This window comes from Ochlerotatus camptorhynchus, unplaced genomic scaffold, assembly GCF_037179485.1.
Source record: "Ochlerotatus camptorhynchus isolate MF236.1 unplaced genomic scaffold, CSIRO-AGI_Acam_v1.1 ptg000327l, whole genome shotgun sequence".
Lineage (NCBI taxonomy): Eukaryota > Metazoa > Arthropoda > Insecta > Diptera > Culicidae > Ochlerotatus > Ochlerotatus camptorhynchus.
The window spans coordinates 77,737-96,724 of record NW_027040815.1 but is presented as its reverse complement, the minus strand read 5'-3'; the positions used below and the strand labels follow the sequence as shown (position 1 = coordinate 96,724).

General features: G+C 38.2%; 1 protein-coding gene across 2 annotated transcripts in view; it reads left to right on the top strand.

Moving 5' to 3' along the window:
* The window catches only part of sp3 (spermathreecae), an 81,130-nt gene that overhangs the window by 37,756 nt on the left and 24,386 nt on the right, over positions 1 to 18,988 (top strand). For both annotated transcript variants that reach the window (XM_065230053.1, XM_065230054.1), the window contains 2 exons: positions 7,135 to 8,196; positions 8,265 to 8,406. In XM_065230053.1, coding sequence (XP_065086125.1) covers positions 7,135 to 8,196; positions 8,265 to 8,406 — 1,204 coding nt within the window. The remainder of the gene's footprint in view (positions 1 to 7,134; positions 8,197 to 8,264; positions 8,407 to 18,988) is intronic.

Below are 18,988 nucleotides of genomic sequence, written 5' to 3'. Positions count from 1 at the left end.
AGATTTAGTTCAATAATAAAACTATACTTCACAAAAACAAGAGTAAAACTTTATGTTCAAAACTGGAAGAATCGTCCCATTTTTTTTTATTCAGTATCATAATTGGTTTCTACTGTTACATACATAATATAAATAATAACCTTCTACCAGTGGTGTACGGTCAATAGCACCCGTAGATATCGAGAGTGAATCAATTATGAATATCATCCCATTGGTTACATCTCTGGTTTCATCGCCTTCAGCAGATTATGTTGTCAATATAATCAATTTGTCTCATAATATGGAGACATTCAACCAAGGCATCATGGGTATCCATGTATCACCGATTACGACAAAGAGGCTGAGAAGTGCGTGTTATCCTCAACAGAAAACCAAAGAAATCATGGTTGGGGTTAAGCGACATATATTCGACCTTTCGGAAGATGATGACCAAGGAATCCTCAACGCCAAGGTAAGGATTACGATGAAGTGATGAGCCAACTGAATGAAAAATACGTGGGTCCGGAATGCACTCGAGACGAAAAGATACAAGTATTATCCGTATTACCCAAATCTTGGTATGTACAAAGAATCATGGATGAATTCGGTGTCAACAGATATACTGTAGCACAGGTAAGATTTATACAATTTTCAAACATCATAAAGGAAATATTAAAAGTAATTCTCATTTTCTTTCTTCTCAGGTGAAAGATTTGGTCGCCGATAATGGAATATTATGTGCAGAAGAATTTTCTTAAGGGTATCTCCAATTGCATCACAAGGACCTTTGCCGTGTGAAGTTGCAAAAAAATGCCATTCAATTTCTACGTTATGCTTATCTTTAAATCCACAAAGGCTGAGGAGGTGATGCAGGGAACATCGTCCACTACAGACATGCCGGATGAACGGAACCATCCATTCTCCAACACTATTGCACGATTGGATCGATATTTCGGGTCGAGGACTTACATCATCGAGGAAAGTTGATCAACACTGTGCAATTAAAAGGGGAGTCTAACACATGTTTCGTACGACGAGTGGCAGCCGCTGCTAAGTTAAATTTTTTTTAATGTTTTTGTATTGCGATGCTGCTCCATCTGACATAAAAATACACTTTTTAACTGTTATTTGCGACTTTAAAAATTCTAATAACTTTGAGATAAACAAACTGAGCTGCTACTGTGTCATGCTTTGAAATGTCCGAAATAACCACAAAATTTATTGCCACAAAAAATTATTGTCATTTGGCAACCATAGCAAGTTTAGCTAGGCAACACGAGCACCCTATAACGAACCCCAAACAACTGTATGACTGGGCAAATAGCCGGAAATAGGATCTTCAAACAAAAATGTCATTTTGTTCCTACGGAAGAATAAAAAGGCTGACAAGGAATTTGATCCGATTTTTAAGAAAGTGAAACCAATTCCTGCAGCTCGAAAATGTCATTGCAATATTCCAGTTTCAAATAACCAAATTGCAGTAAAAATATTCTCTAGTTCTAACGATACACCCAAAATATTCAATGTATTCAAATAATATGAGTTGTAAAAAAAAATGAAAGAAATAAAGTTTCTTATCTCACCAATACAAATCTTTAATTTGACAACATCAACATGTTTCTCTTTTGCTGCATCTAAATAGAAAAGGGTAAGTATGACAGTTACCATATCTGAGAATGATTTTTTTTTAATTTAAAATCATGGAAAAAACATCTAGTTGCTGGACATCATGACTAATATTTAAAAATGGTATAAAATGTGAAAATTATTATTACTATTATTATTAATTCGCATTAACTTGAAAACGACTGGACTTTAAAAAATGTTATAATGTGAAAATTGTTATTATTATTTTACTAAAAAATTTCCAATTTCATAAATTTACAAATTAACAAAAACATTAAAAAAAAATTGTAGGGGCAGAATTGAACAAGCCTAAAATCTTCACCAAATTTTATAACATTTCTTCAGTTTTCTTGATAAAAAATATAAAGATTGTTTTGAGATAATCAACGTTTTACGTTTTTTTTATTATTTATTCACTATGTTTTTTTTATTTAAGTGTATTTTCCTTGAAGATAATTTAACTATCTTCAACTTCTTTTCAGATGTCATTTTGAATAGGTCAATAGTTTTCAAAGTTACTGCGTAGAAAAAAAATCATATTTAAATGAAAAATGCAACCATTGATAGCAGCGAACATGTGAGCAATGTTTCATTCAAATCGGAGGGGTCAAGACAAAATTAACATATTTTTTGGCGTTTTGGGCTCCATATTATCAACATGATTTCAAAAACATTATTTGTTATCATTTTGATAGTATTTTGCTGGCCGACTTTGCCCGGGTAGTGAGGCCACCGTAGGCAGTGGTTGATGAATACTTACAGCTTTTAAGTGTTCTTCACTGATACGCACTATGTCTCGCTGGCGTATAACAGTACAGCGGCCTCATTGCTCAAATCGAAACGCTTGTATGATAAAGTTTGTTTATTTATTTATTTCGTCAAGCAAAGTAGACTACATACACTGTTTACAATGTTTTATTTACATGCTATGCATTATTTCTATTTCCTCTTAGTCGAGTTTTTATTTGGTTTTTGGACATGTCAATTTCTTTGCAATTTATGTTATACATGCGCATCATTCGATCGATGGGACCATTTTTGCGTAATTTGTGCTGCATGTGTTTTCATAGAATAATTTTCGTGCTCTAAGGGGTCTAAAGGGCGCATGCAAATTTAGTTGAAAGATTATTGCTGCAGATTCTATGCGATGAGAAATAATGTCATTGATAAAGAAAAGCATTCCAAATTCACACCGTTCCTTTAGTGTTTATATTTGGATGAGCATGCAGCGTGCTTTATAGGATCTCAGAACAAAAGGGGAAGTGTAAATAAATCGGTGAATCAAAAAGTAGTAGGGGAGAACAGTACATTACGCACCCCCGGGGTAAGACGCACTTTTTCATTTTATTTTGAGTTTTTCTTGGAAGTTTTAATCCAATTCTAGGATTTATAATGCAGGATTTTGAATTCAGATGCTATGCTAGAAGTGCTGCTTGATAAGACAACAAAAAAGTTACGCAAAAGCCATGAAAAACACAAATGAAAGTCAGCTGGTGCGTTCTGCCCAGGATGCGTTGTATACCATTCTCCCCTACGTTTTTCTGCTCAACAAGCGATGCGTTGTGGTAGCGTTCCACACCGGCTTTCTATAGGCGAATCCAATAGAAACTAAGCGATCGTTTCAGTCTCTGGTGGTGAATAACGGAACCATGAAAAGAGTGATGAGGGCTGAAATTTTCGCCGTGAAGCATATGAAGAGGAAAATGTTTTTACCTTTTCTGATTAATTTATCCATCGCAGGTGTTTGTAATCATCATCCACATTGAATATTTTGTTTCCTGTATCGATTTTGCAGTGATCTGGCTGGTGCTTCCACATATTTTTGTTAAGAAAGTGAAGACTTATAAAACTATCCCAGCGGTTATGATCTTCCGGATTTTTAATGTGGTGTTATTTGAGCTGTAAATCCGTTTATACATGTGAAAAATACTAAAATAAGACCCCTACCGATGGAAATATGCAAGATACGCAAAACAATATGCATTAATTTGAAATGTAAAAAAAGTAATTTTGATGTAAACTAACGGTATGGTTGACGTTTCCTCTCATAATCGCTTAGCGCTCTCTACATCGGTGGTGCATAGAAACAGTCACTCACACTATTGGCGTCTTGCAGTGAAACTTTTCCAAGCTTTCGCCACCTACATTTCGAAGTGAGAACTACTAGAAAAAGGATAGTTTCCAAATTCTCCTCGTAAAACAGACGATTTTTGGGGCAAATCGGTACATAAAGAAAAACTAATAATTTCCGGTGGAAACTTTTGCTTGAATCGTGTAAGAAAACGTGTTTGCAAACTACTTGTTATTATGCCCCGTAACGTGGGTAGATCACCTTTTCGTGGTACGTTACGGGATGTAAGATCTACCACCGATTCCTAGTCCTAACTTCTTCAAACTAGGGGAACAGGATTTTTCAGTAATCAAAGGAACACATCTTAGTCCTTGTTACTTTTTATGCCTTGTTGATAGTGATAAGTCCTTGGGTTGCCTGGACCGAGGATGATCTTGAAACAATGGAAAAAATGAGTTAGTTAGTCTTCATCTATGTGATTCTTAATCTTCTAATCGTTGTTCCCTAGTTTGAAGTGGTTAAGACTAGGGTTCTGATGCATGGTCATTATCGGTGTCATAGCTTGTTTTTGTTGTTAAGGAATCCAATTTTGACTGACAAAGGGGCGCGCCTTTGGAGGGTGTTCCAACTCCGAAGGGTATAAATAGCGGAACCTTTCAGTTAGAATCGATTCCTTGCGATGAAGGCAAGAATGACAACTGTATCAAAACCGAATACTTCATCATTTCTCAATAGTGATGGAGTAATACGACATGCACTAAACTAAGGACACGGGATATACTACAATAGATCAAATTACTGGTCGCAGTGGTGTTATGTCCCGAACAGAGGAAAAAAAAAAAACTGTTATTATTTCGGTATGGATCGAAGATGTTTTCATGGAAAATTATGCATAACAAGTTTGCACCCACAGGTAGAGGTTACCTCCTGCGCAGCTGCATTTTTCGGAAAATGATGAATATTTGTGATTTCCACTAGGATGAAAGTGGAAATTAAGTGAACTTACTTAGGAAAGATTGTATCATGCTGGTAATAATGGAGAAATGGTTGTATAGGACGCTAATATTCAATAAATGTTAATTCGTAGACAAAAATCAACAAGCAAACTACTGCGGTTGATTTTGCAAGCTGTGATATCGCAGCTCGAAATATCACGCTGTGGTGAGATTGATGAATCTACGTTACGGTCGGCCAGCAGATGGAAATGATGTGAAAATGATAATGACGTTTTGCTAGCTGTCAAATCGTATGGAATATTTTTTAGTACATCATCACTTTTGCGGTTTTGGATTTCAAACCTAGGTGTCGCATGCACTGGTGCAGTTTAGCGTAGATTCATCAATTAATTATATGATTTGAGTAGTAGCTATACTGAAGATCCGAGAGATGTCGCCCCTTCAGTGGTAGGAAAATCATTTTTGCAGTATGGAGAATATCAGAAAATCCACTATTTGTGACTAAACATACTTTCACAGAAGGGAACAATAAGCGAGTGTTTACCTTATCACCATAGTAATGTACTCGTGCAATTTTTGTGCATCTAAAACTGCCCATAAAGACGATAATGAATAAAAACTGAAAATTTTCATGCATTTCCAAATGGTTTCCTATCATTCCCATACATTCGAAAGTGACTGGCCCTCTGGATGTGGATGATGTAAAAAACAACAAAACATGATTAATTGATGAATCTACGCTAAACTGCACCAGTGCATGCGACACCTAGGTTTGAAGTCCAAAACTACAAAAGTGATGATGTACTAAAAAATATTTCATACGATTTGACAGCTAGCAAAACGTCATTATCATTTTTACATTATTTCCATCTGCTGGCCGACCGTAACGTAGATTCATCAATTGAGTTTAATGATTTTTGATTTACTCCCGAATGCAATCGAAACTTCCATAACGGCTTGGAGCAGTCCCTTCGCGTCTGCCATCTGTGAAGATTAAAAAGAGATAGCAAACTAAGCTTTCTCTTTCTAAAAAACGATGGGAAATGGAATCATTTTTGTGTTGAGGCAACTCTCAGCTTGATTTTTGCGCGTTGTGAATAGTCTCGCAATATCAAAGGAGCTTGTAAAATCAATATCAAGCATGCTATTTTGTTCCAATATCACGCGTGATATTGCGAGCGCATGAGAGCGGAAAAATATCAATTGATTTCTGATTTTGCCAACACTGGTTTACATCATATGGGATGAAATGAATATATCTTATGAAAGTTCATCTGGAAAAGTCAAAGATGCACATCAGTCTGATCGTGAAAACATTTTCTTCTTCAATTCGAATGTTATATTGGAAGGATTTTACGTAGGCTTGATGAAAATAATGATTTAAGGCTAATTATCACGAATTAGGTGCGCTAGTATTCGCCAATGAATAGTGTTCCGAAGTTCCACTTCTGTTCTGTGATAGGATGGTAGAGGAAATGTAGTCCAATTTAGTCGTGGAAGACCATACAAAAGAAATTGGTTTTTGACAAGTTCAATGCGTTCTTCGTGGCAGTGTATGGGCTCCATACTATGTAGCAGTATTCCAGAATAGGCCTTACATTTGTAGTGTACCGTAATTTTTCAGTGTATGGGTCCTGAAAATTGTAACTGAACCTCTTAATGAAGCTCAGCATACTTTTTGATTTGCATATGATAGTGCTTTTACGCGGATTTCGGAATGTACACGGTTTTTTTTTACGCGGATTTCGGAATTTACGCGGTTTTTTTTACGCGGTTTTTTTACGCGGATTTTGGTTTTTTTTACGCGGATTTCAGAATTTACGCGGTTTATCATTATACACTATAGTTGCTTTTTACGCGGTTTTTTTACACGGTATTTTTACGCGATTTTGTTACGTGGTTTTTTTACGCGGATTTCGGAATTTACGCGGACTCCGGAATTTACGCGGTTTTTTTTTACGCGGGACGTATCACCCGCGTAAAAAGCGACTCCAGTGTAATGTTCTACAAATGTAAGTTTGGTGTCCAGTATTACGCTGAAGTTTCTTAAAATTTAGCAAATGTATGTTTATGAAAGGGGTTCTAACTTTTCTACTTGCGTTTCTGATTGCATTACATTTTTTTACGTTGGTTGGAGTAGACTTTTGCTACACCAGGTGTAGAATAGATTTATTTCATTCTAGAATGTTTCTGCGCCGGAGGCGAAGGTGAAGGAAATGTCGTTTACGTACAAAATAAAAAGAAGTGAACCCAAATGAGATCCCTGGGGGACCCCAGAGGTGACTAGAATTGGTTCTGAATGTTTATTTTGAAAGCGTACAATTTGCTTACGGTTTGTTTCATATTAATTGCTTTACATGATGAAATGTGTGCTCCTAAAAACGGAAAAGCAGTGCCATCCATTGCATCTATTTGATAGTGCCATAACTGGTGCATATGAAAATAATGAAACTGGTGCACATGAAAATAACAAACCTACACACATCTTTTCCTCTTATCTAGCACTGGTGATCCCAATGAAACGGAAGTTGACGCTATTCTCATTCTAACGGATGATTGCTACATTGTGGCCGAGTATGATTCACATTTGGACAAAATAGTCCGTTTCGAGAACGTATCCCTGGATAACATTACCCTGATCGAGCTAGGTTTGTTCCAGCACAACAAAATGTTCCAAGGCCCGGCGCCGGCTTATCTTTGCATCCGTTTGAATTACGCTGTGGATGGTGTGGATGGATATTTCCATATGTTCCGGTCTCCAAACATTCGATTTTTCAACAACGTGGCGGTGGTGATCAAGAAAACGGAAGAAATTTCGGAATCTTTAACGGCCATCGTTGATCTGTTTCGAATTGCGCTTGAGAATCGAGGTCGTACAAATGTAGCTTTTCAGTGTGGTGGAAGCTTACAACGGAGAAAAAGCCGAACGCTCCTTTCGGTACCCCAGGGTATTCCGAGGAACCTCTCTGAGTCACAGTTGGTTCAAATGGGGTCGAAAGCTTTAAGTAATGTAGCTGGACAGTTTTCAAAAATCGGACAAAGCTTGAACCCAACGAAGATAGGTCGATCGTCCGCTGGAAGGAAGGCTAAGGCTGCGAATCCTATGCCATACATACATGCTGGACAGATAGCTGATGAAGCTGAGCGAAGCAGGTTTACGTTGGGATCACGAAGTTCGAGTCTAAAGAAATCCGAAGGATCCAGTTCAGAATCAGACGAGGCGGATACTAGTATTTATGAACCGGATGAAAGTGAATTGGTACAAGAAAATCCGTTGTATAACGAAAATGTATTTCTGCCTTCAGTGGGGATTGTCATGGGAGGCACTGGATGCTCCGAAGATAATTCAACGTCGATGTTGGCGAACAAGGACAGGATTGCCAAAATGTCATCTGATGTTTCCACTATGTCGATATCATCCGTTACGGATCATATAAATATGCCGGCAGGAATGCTGGAGTGCGCATCTCCAATCCGTGGCCGCAGTCCTACGCCAGAAATTCGGGTTTATGGTGGTACTACCGAGGGAGCGGAGAAACTAATCCTCGATGGGAGAGCCAGCAAGTATGTATTAGATTATACAAATTGATTGTAGCAGTACATATTGATATCTATTTGCTTACGTTTAACAGGGATCTGACTTTGAACTTGACTGGAAACCAAAGTGAGAATGCTTTTAAGCAATTGAAAAAGCTTACAAGCCCTCTTTCAAATATTGGCAAAGGACTGCAAAGCTTGAGTGCCAACTTTGATCCAAGGAAAATTTCCGTAAAGGTAAGTTCTTTTGTAGTACCTACATATATTTATTTGTTAACTAACAGAATAGTTTACCGATAGAAAGTGTTCGGAAATACTCAAAACTGTGTGAGTTTATTCGCCTATGAGTTTTGCCTTGCAAAATTAAACTGCGCAAAAATCACCGATGAGTTTTCAGCTTGCTTTATTTTTTTTTGCGTTGTTCATTGTTATCACTTTTGTTGTTGCATCAGTGGATGGAAAACTACCTGCTCGCTTTCCGTTAGAGTACGGCAGTGTAAAAATGAATCACTTATGGGATTCTTCAAAATTACGTTTGGGATTCTTTGGAATCCCGCTTAGGATTCTCCAGAACTCCTCTTGAGATTATCTGGAATCTGTCTTGCGAATTTCCCTTAGAGTCTTCCGGATTTTTTTGGGATTGTCCAGAATCCCATTTGAGAACCTCTAGAATCCTACTCAGGATTATCTTGATTAATTCTTAATAATTATTGGGTTCTACTGCCTCTGATTACAAGTTCCAATGTTATCCCAGGACAAGTCACGATAAAATATGTTAATATCGTACAATAAAAAATCTACGATTAGGATTCTCCGGAATTTATTTTGGGATTCTTCAGAAACTTTTTCTGGATTCTCCAGATTCTTCCTTGGGATTTTTTGGAATTTCGACTAAGATCCACCGGAATCTCTTTCGAAATTTCCGTGAAGTGATGATGGGATTCACCGGAATCCCTTTTGAGAATCATCGAAATCCCTCTTGATACTCTTTCGAATCTTATTTGTGATTCTTTGAAATTACTGTTGGAATTATTCAGAATCCCTCTTAATATTTCGATAATTTCTATAAGAATTCTCCAAATCTCGTTTTAGAATTTCTGGAATTTCCCATGGAATTGTATTCTATTTAATCTTGCTTGGGATGTATCGGAATATCTCTTCAGATTTTCTTCAATCCCTTTTGGAATTCTCAGGTATCTCTCTTGGGATTCTTCGAAATTCCTCATGAAAGTCTTCGAAATCTCTATCGGAATTCTCTGAAATTCTTATTGGCTTCCATTGGTTTGTCCGGTATCGCCCTTGGGGATTTCCGGAATCCTTCTTCTCTAAACCAATACTGAGATTCCAGGTTTCAACGCAATCTTATAAAAAAAAACTTTCCCTTTGTTCTCACTAACACTATCTTCACTTCGTCATTCTATTTCGTCTGTATATTAAGGGGGTATTCCCGATCTTTTTTTTCAAAAAATCAATTTTTTTTTTTTCACGTTTTTTTGTACTTTAGACTATATACTTTCATCCCCCCAAGCCGTTTTCCGATCAGCGAATTCGGTGTGCAGGCATAGCTGACTAATGGTAAGAACCCCCAAATGGTTTTAACTAAAGTCAAAACTTTAAACGCGTTTTTCTCGAAACCACATTTTTTTTATCGGGCGAAGATTTTTCTCAGAAACTATAAGAGATATTGACTTGAATCTTTGCGCATTTTGTTCCTTATTAAATTCTTTGGAGCTTCTCCCACTTTCAGCCAAAAATATTAACATTTAACATTGTTTGAAGCACCTTAAAGCTGCAAAAAAGCGGGCTAAAAATCGCCTGTTTTTTTCATATGGCCGCCATTTTGTTAATTTGCAAGATTTTTTGCTGCCAACGGGAGAAGCTCCAGAGAATCTTATGCAGATTATAATTTCATCACGAAATCTGTTTCAGATGAAGCCGTTCCAGAGAAAAGTCTTCGCCCGTCCAGGCGTTTGCGGCGAACAGGGGTCTGTTTGCCACCATTTTGTGACGTCAATAATGTCTTTTTTTATGTCGAAAAAAATTTATTTGTAAACTTTAATGTTCAATAAACAAGAATCCCAAAGAGTTAGGCGCATTACTATTCATTTTCCTTGAAAAAAAATTAATTGAAAAACAGGCCGAAAAAAGGCAAAAGATTGGGAATACCCCCTTAAGATTAACCCTCGGATTAACCCCATTCCGTCTCGCACACTGAGCCGGTCAAGTCGCATCGGTCTCGTTGTACGACACCATCATTTGAGTTTCGAGTTTTCCCCCACGCGAGGGTTTTTTCTCGCCAAAGTTAGTTGGCATAGTGTTAAGACAACTAGTGCGCGAGTGAGAAAGCCGTTAATGATATGCCGAGTGCTTTCATTACGGTCCAGCTTTAACCGAGCATCATCGCAACATCGTCAGCAAAATCATCACCACTATCGGTACATCACCCCATCGATAGCAACAACGAAAGAGCGTCATATTGCCTACCGAGTCGACCAAGGCACACCAGCATCGAGGTTATTGACTCTGCAGCCGTTGGATCAAACAATTCAAGAGCAAATTTTCATTACGTCGAAAGTAACAAAGGTAAACAAAGTCGAGCTATCAGTGTCAATCGATGCTCCTGCTATTACACTATATACTGTCCGAATATACACGGTAAGAAAAAAGTACCCAACGGCCAGTTCACTTTTACCTACTTTTGACTAGTTTGTCTCCTTTTCTCCTACTAATGTTGTCAAAAACGGACGAGCAAAACCACCCAACAGGGGTAGTAACCCGCTTTACCTACTTTTGGGTTCCTGCACTATAGTGCCGAAATGAGTGAAAAGAACTTAATTTTGTGTACTTTTTTATGAGTGAAGAGAACTAATTTTGGGTACTTTTTTCCAACCGTGTAGGATCACATCCCATTTTTAAATTTATTTACCAGTCAAATTGCTTTTTGACGTAATCACCTTCCGATCAAAATAGTTTTCGATGTTACTTAAGTCACCCGCTTTCTATGAAGATTTGTTTGTTGCTAAGATGATTTCGGTGGTCCTAAAATGATGAATGGGCTGCACGTAAGGAGACGTAATTGATAATTCTCCCGAATATCCTGGTAAATACACTTCGACTTAAGTAACAATAGGGGCCACCAAACGACGTATAATAACTTTTGACTCAAAAACCAGTATTTTTAGCATGAAAGCTAGCGATTTGCATTTGTATGATTAAAACCCTGCTAAATATGTTATACATTGCTAGCACTATGAGATTACATGTGTTTAATTGGGAATAGGAATAACTTTTCGGTCATCAAAACAAAACTTTATTTTTCTCGGATTGGTGCGAATGTTACTTACGACATAATGAAAATCTGCTTTTGAATTATATATCTCCAGTCTGCTGCCGCCTCAGTGCAATAGGTATAAATCGTGTCGCTTGTTTTGTTCTCGACAGTATCGCATCTCCCTTGTTTCCCTGGTCCAATATTAGGCTGGTGTTTAATTAGGGTGATCCAAAAAATATTTTTTTTTTCTTTTTTTCGTATCACTTAGGGTGATCCAAAACTTTGTTAATAGTATATAATCATTTTTTTTATTTTTTTTCTTGATTTTTTTTTCTTTCCCGTGTATTACTCTTTAGTAGAGTGCAACTATATCAACTTGTTTATACATATATATATATATATATATATATATATATATATATATATATATATATATATATATATATATTATTTTATTTTTCTATTTTTTATATAATTTGAAATTACTGTAATTAATTGTAAAAAATTACAAAAAACACCATTGCGGCGATATTTAACCGCAATGGATGAAAATGATAAATGCGGGGGATGGTCACCGGTTACCGATATTTTCAAGGTAACACCAATAAAACTGCGCGATACCGTTGATGACCAAAAGCAGGCTAACCGAATTGTTGCGTGCGAGCTTTTTTCATTGGAATACCGAGTCTACATACCCAGCCCAAGCAACAATTTTGGTTTTATGGGGGTTCTATAGACCATGATTTAGACTTGTAGAGTGCTATAAAACCTCTATAAAATTAGCAATGTTACTTGGGAGTAGTGAGGTAGAAATTGAAGGAGTGGTCACCGAAGCGAGTTTGACTAGTGATGATTTCTTGGGTCCCGATTCCTTCGGAATTTTTAAAAACCGTGCTCTACCACGCTACGATCAGTGTGGCGAGCAGCATCAAGAGGGCCCTTGCGGTGCTCCTCCAAAATGCGTGTACTACAAGGAGAGCCTGCATACCCTGACTGACTGCCCGAGGTTTAAACAGCAGGGAGACAAAATTAAGCGGTCTCTGCAAGCTCGCTCCAAGAGAACAATAGCAGAACTCTTGAAGAATACCACTTCATCTTCTCAGACCACACCAAAAAGCAGTAACACGTTCTCCATTTTGCCAGTTGATGATCTAGACACTTTGTCTTTAAAGGCAATACGAGAAAACGAGCAAAAAACACACCACTGAAAAGCCTCGTAAGGCCACTCGTACGGACCACCCTTCCACCTTGCAAAAATCAAGAGGTAACGGAAATGCACCGAAAACCATTCCACCGGGTTTTAAACCTTGTAATTATGACAAGAACTTTCCGTCACTTCCAGGATCATCTAAAACCCCAGATATCACAGCAGCTGAATAATCAGCAAGAACATGCCCCCATGTTCACGTTTTCTGGTATTGTGGATAGCTTCTTCAGTTGACTCAACGAGGAGCATTATTGATTTAGTGCTGCCAATTGTGAAAACTCTTTTGAAGCAACTATCTTCTAGGTGGTCCTTCCTTGCATCGATCATATCCTTTGATGGATAATTCTCCGAATGAGGTCGGGGATATGATCTCTGTTTTTCATTGGAACTGTAGAAGTCTTATGCCAAAACTTGACACATTTAAATTTTTAGTTAACAACTCACTTTCTGATGCATTTGACCTTTGTGAAACATGGCTCTCTTCAGACAACGATCTTGCATTCCACGATTTCAACATTACTCGCCTTGACCGCGCAGATTCGGATGGAGGGGTGCTTCTGGGGATCAACAAGCTCCATTCCTTCTACAGAATCGATCTGCCTTCGGTGACAGGCATTGAAGTAGTTGCATGTCAGGTTAACATTCGAGGTAAATGCCTCAGTATTGCCTCAGTATATCTTCCACCGAGAACTGCGATTTCTCGTCAAAGTTTCTCTGATATCTGCACGGCTATGCCGGAGCCACGGTTGATCTTGGGAGATTTTAACTCTCACGGTACAGGCTGGGGGGAACTGTACGACGACAACCGCTCAACCTTGATATACGACATGTGCGACTTCTTCAAAATGACAATTCTGAACACCGGGGTGATATGTCATCATTTTAGGGAGACACAGTGGTTAACTTCGAGTATGAACAAAGACTGAACCAAACGTTTATTCGTAAGCCATGGAACAATAAACCATTATTCTTTCGATGAGGTATTCCCTCCTAGGTTGAAAGGCCTTGACACCACAGTCCTTCACCTATAAGCTATTCAATACACATTAATTCATCTTAACATTTCTTCAGTTTTATCTTAATCTACTAAACATAATACACTTAATTTATTTCAAATCTCGAACGCCAATCCATTCGATATGTTGACTCATTTTACCTTACGCACCTTCAATCTTCCTGATCGTCGGAGACCTGTAAAGGAAGTAATCGGTTGATAAGGCTCCCTAGGTCTCGTTTTTTTCTGGAAAACGTTCGAAGGAAGATGGACCTACTGGATATCCAAGGAAATCGGATTTGTCGGCACTATTGGTGTCAGCGTCGTCTTCTCGCTTCCGTTTCGGAACATTCTGTTTGAACAGTAACTTGGTCTTCCTACGCCAACGTGTATTAATTTTGAGTTGGTTTCTGTGTGCCGTAGTTACTATAGTTCCAATGCAAATCCCAAACGTGTTTCTAGAAAGTCTACACACAAACTTGACTTCCAGCCACCTTTCCCCTTCTCGAGGTCGAACATTTCTATACCAGATTTTATCTCCTTTTATAACTTTATCGAATGGGTCAACCAGGTTATTCGACAGATTCGCATTTATGATCAAATCCTTTTCAGATTGAACTAATTGTTCTTTATAACTCTTTTTAGGGTCAAGGAGATCCAACAAGACTTTTGGTCTATAGGAGAATATTTTTTCCGAGGGCAAACATGTATCTTTTGTGAGGCAACTGTTCCGGTAATTTATCAAAAAAAGCACTTAATTGCATTTCAGTGTCCAAACGCCTTATATCAGGTTCTAACAAAAACTTTTTTAGAACTTCTTTCACCAAACGAACAGCACGCTCCGCTTGCCCATTGCTTTGCGGATGGTAAGGGGGGCTTTTCAGTACTTTTATTCCTTGTCTCTCCATAAATTGTCTAGATTCAGTTGCATTAAATGGTGGTCCCCCATCAGTTACCAACACATCAGGTAATCCAAACCGGGCAAATATGCACGCAAATTTCTTCAAAACTTTCGTACAATTGGTCCCGTGGGGCATATATTCCAACTCCAACCATATAGAAAAACTGTCTATGATTAGTAAATAAGTTTTGCCATTTAAAGCAAAAAAATCTGCATGTAGCCTGCTAAAAGGTCGCTTAGTAGGTAGCCACAGTGAATATGTTTTTGCTTTTGGTACAATATTCATACGGCTACATATATTGCAACATTTAACAAAATTCTCGATATCACTATTGATACCAAACCAATATACAGTTCGTCGAGCAAGCTATTTCAGTTTAACAATGCCGTCGTGATTGCTATGAAGCAATTGCAGTATTTTCCTTTGCATAACCTTAGGTATCACTACTCTGTTTTGAAAAAAACAGACATCCGTTGTAAATTTCTAAATCCGCATGATTGGCATGAACATTTCTCAACTCACGACTTACTCTTTCAGGCCATCCTTTTGCTTGATAGATGATAATTTGATTAAGTAAGGGATTCATAGCAGATTCTTTTGCTACTACCTTATAATCCAAAGGCATTTCGTAAGAAAAGTTGAGGCTATTTACATAATTTTCATCTAAATGTTTAGGCACTGATACTGGAAGAGGAAAACGGGAACAGAAGTCGGCGTTTATTAGAAGGTCTGTATCGAATATCGTAATCATATATTGACAGCTCCATTTGGTATCTTTGTAGCCTTGTAACAACTAATAGATTTTTTCTATGTTTGCCAAACACTCCCACGAGCGGTAACTCACAGGCTTCTCTTCACCATTTACAACATGAGCTAATACTCCTCCCAAACCATAATTACAAGCGTCGGTTACCACAACTAGAGGCTTTTTTGGATCAAAAAATTCTAACACTTGGGGTTTCAAAAGATATTTTTTGCTGTTTTTAAAAGCTTCACTACATTCTACACTCCAGATAAATTGAGTGTTCTTCTTTAAAAGCTTATACAAACAACTTACTTTCGCAGATAAATTCGGTATAAATTTATTATAAAAATTTACCAATCCAAGAAAAGCTTTCAACTGGGTGGTATTATCGGGTGTTTTCGCGTTTTGAATTGTTTTGATTTTATCCAATGAAGGAGAAAGCCCATTGTCACTAATGACATGTCCGAAAAAACAAAGACTATTTACAAAAAACTTACATTTATGTAAATTTACTTTTATGTTTCCAGCGTCAAGTCGTGCTAAAACATCAACCAAAATGTTTGCACAATCTTCTATTGTTTCACATGCGATTAGCACGTCGTCCAAATAACATGTAACTCCTTTGATTCCTTTTAAAACTTGGTCCATTATTTTTTTTAAAATAACTGCAGGGAAGCTGCCCCTTGTGGCAAACGATTATAAGTATACAAACCTTTAACCGTATTTATCGTCATACACTTTTTGGAACGCTATTTTAATTGTACTTGAGTATAGGCTCCCGCTAAATCTAATGAGCAAAACACTTTGCTACCTGCTAGTGTAGCAAAAATATCTTGAACTAAAGGTAATGGATAAACATCTGGAATTATACGCTGGTTTATCGATACTTTACAATCGATTACAAGACGAATATCAGCATCACGTTTTATTACTGCCATTACTGGCGATGCTCAGCTAAGCTGCAGGAGAAAAAATTCCTCCATCCATAAAAAAATATGTTGACCCATCAATGGAATAAAATCATGCTGAGTATCCAACACGTATAAATCACATTCTGCTTTCTTGCAATTTAGCTCAACTAAACATTTAGTCTTGCCTAGTAATTGTAACTTTTTTCCATCAATAACAGCCAAGCGACGATCACATCGCTTTAAAAACAGTTTCTTGAAATACTTACAAAAATCGCTTTTACCAATAACTGATACCGCAGAACCAGTGTCCACTTCCAGGGTCAATCCTCCTTCATTCACCAAACAATCAACTAAACGTGTATTAATTACCTTGGAATTGGATGCAACAGACATACAGTGATAGTCGGTGTCATCTCCATCAGATTCTGACGCATTGTGTAGCTTTCTTCCCAGGCTTTTGAAATACTCCTGTTTCGTTGGTTCCTCCATAGAATCATCAAAAACTTAACCGCATTACGGCTGTTTTTCAATTTGTAACAGAAACGACGGACATGGCCTTGTTTCTTACAATAGCTACATAAAATATGTTGTTTACTATTCTTTCCACGATACTGAGAATGGCTTGGTGAGACATTGTAACGCGAACCACGATCAGCACTCATTCTCCGCTCACATTTATCATCATCTCGGCCTCCATTCTCACGATATCGTGGGCGCGCACCTAATCGCTGAATAGCACTCGCTCTCTCTGCTGGCTTCGTCCAGGAGTTTTTGTTGCAGGGATTTATCGTATATTCCCATTATGAGACAATCACGCACAGCTTTATCTTTAAAAGTTCCAAATTTGCACTGCTGGGCTTGCAATTTCAGCGCTAATATGAAATCCTCAGCCGATTCACCAAATCCATGGATACGCGTATAAAACTTTTAATGCTTTTTTTTTCCTTTGGTTTGTTTTTTCCGTCGATCTTGTTTTCCGTGCTGAGCACCAATGCTACCGACGTGCCAGGAAGGCAGCTCCCACACCTGGACCCTACCTATCGACCCATCAACTCATGAACCGGGGACCAACGGCTTTACTTCCCATCCGAAGGAAGGCGTGATCAGAGATGTTATGCCTCAGAACATCCCGGCGGCGCCGACTGGTATTGAACCCAGGCCTGTTGGGGTGAGAGGTAATCACGCTTACCACTACACCACCGGCGCCGTTAAACTTTTAATGCTGAATCAAAACAGAATCCTTTTTGTCAAATCTTTCTTTCAATTTGGCAATAATTTGTTGATAATTTAAAGTTGCGATTTCAACACCAGGATACAACAATTTTAATTCATCAAAACATGATCTCCCGCCATAGTGATAAAACAGGACATTCTCTTTTCTTCACTAATATTGTTGAAATCAAATGCGAATTTCAGCCTCTCAGCATAATTAGAGAAAGAGCTACCAGGCATGAAAGCCTCAATGTTACCAATAAATGTGCTCATTTTTAACCAATTCTCAACCAACAATAACTTCAGTATCGTACCAAGGGGCAACACCAACAACAACAGCAACCGCAACTACAACACTGTCTTACAACCCTTTGAGCACACAGAGAGTATCTCCAATTTACAGCTATATTGATGAACACTAAAATGGCTATTGTTTCAAAAATCTTCCAAATTAAACAATAGCACTGCACTAATAAGATGGCGTATAGAACAGTAAAGATTCCAGTTAACTTTTATGTAAACTTTTATTTATTTTTTTATTTTTTTTTTCAGGATCATTACATTAAATATTAAAATATAAAAGCTTCTTATATGATTTTCCCTTTTTTTAAGAAACGCGCGCAGTACCAGTACGGTTTACTGTTTCACACAAAGTATTCTTTTAACAGTTATAAAATTATACTTTTGCAATACCAATGCAATGATCACTATAAGAACTGTGAACTTCAAAATCCGGTGCTTAATTTCAAACTTATTCACTTATTACACGCTAATTTCCATCACTCGTCGCCAGTTGATATGTCATCATTTTAGGGAGACACAGTGGTTAACTTCGAGTATGAACAAAGACTGAACCAAACGTTTATTCGTGAGCCATGGAACAATAAACCATTATTCTTTCGATGAGGTATTCCCTCCTAGGTCGAAAGGCCTTGACACCACACGGGGAAGCAACACGAGTAGCCAAACCTCCAGCAAAAATAAGCAGATTAGACCTCTCACTTTGCTCGAGTTCACTATCGTTGGATTGCTCGTGGAAAGTAATTCAAGATCCCTACGGTAGTGACCATTTGCCAATCAAAATTTCTATTACCAATGGTTCATCTTCTACTCGCTCGGTCGACATCGCGTACGATCTTACGAAAAACATTGACTGGCGAAAATTCGCGATCGCGGTTCTTGATGCCAGTCAATCGGTTGACGTACTTCCTCCGCTGGACGAGTACTCCTTTCTCGCGCGTGTCATCATCGATTGTGCGCTGCGAGCACAGACGAAACGTATTCCGGGTGTTTCCGTCCGCAAGCGACCTCCCACCCCGTGGTGGGATAAGGAATACACTGAAGCGAACAGCGAGAAGGCCGCCGCGTTTAAACGCTTCCGCAAACACGGTAAGGTCGAGGATTTCGAGCGGTACACCGACCTCGAGAAAACCTTTAAGGGCTTGACTAAAGCCAAAAAACGCGGTTACTGGCGCCGGTTCGTCGATGATTTGTCGCGAGAGACTTCCATAAGAACACTCTGGAATGTCGGCAGGAGAATGCGAAACGCGTCATCACCGATTAACGAAGACAAGGAG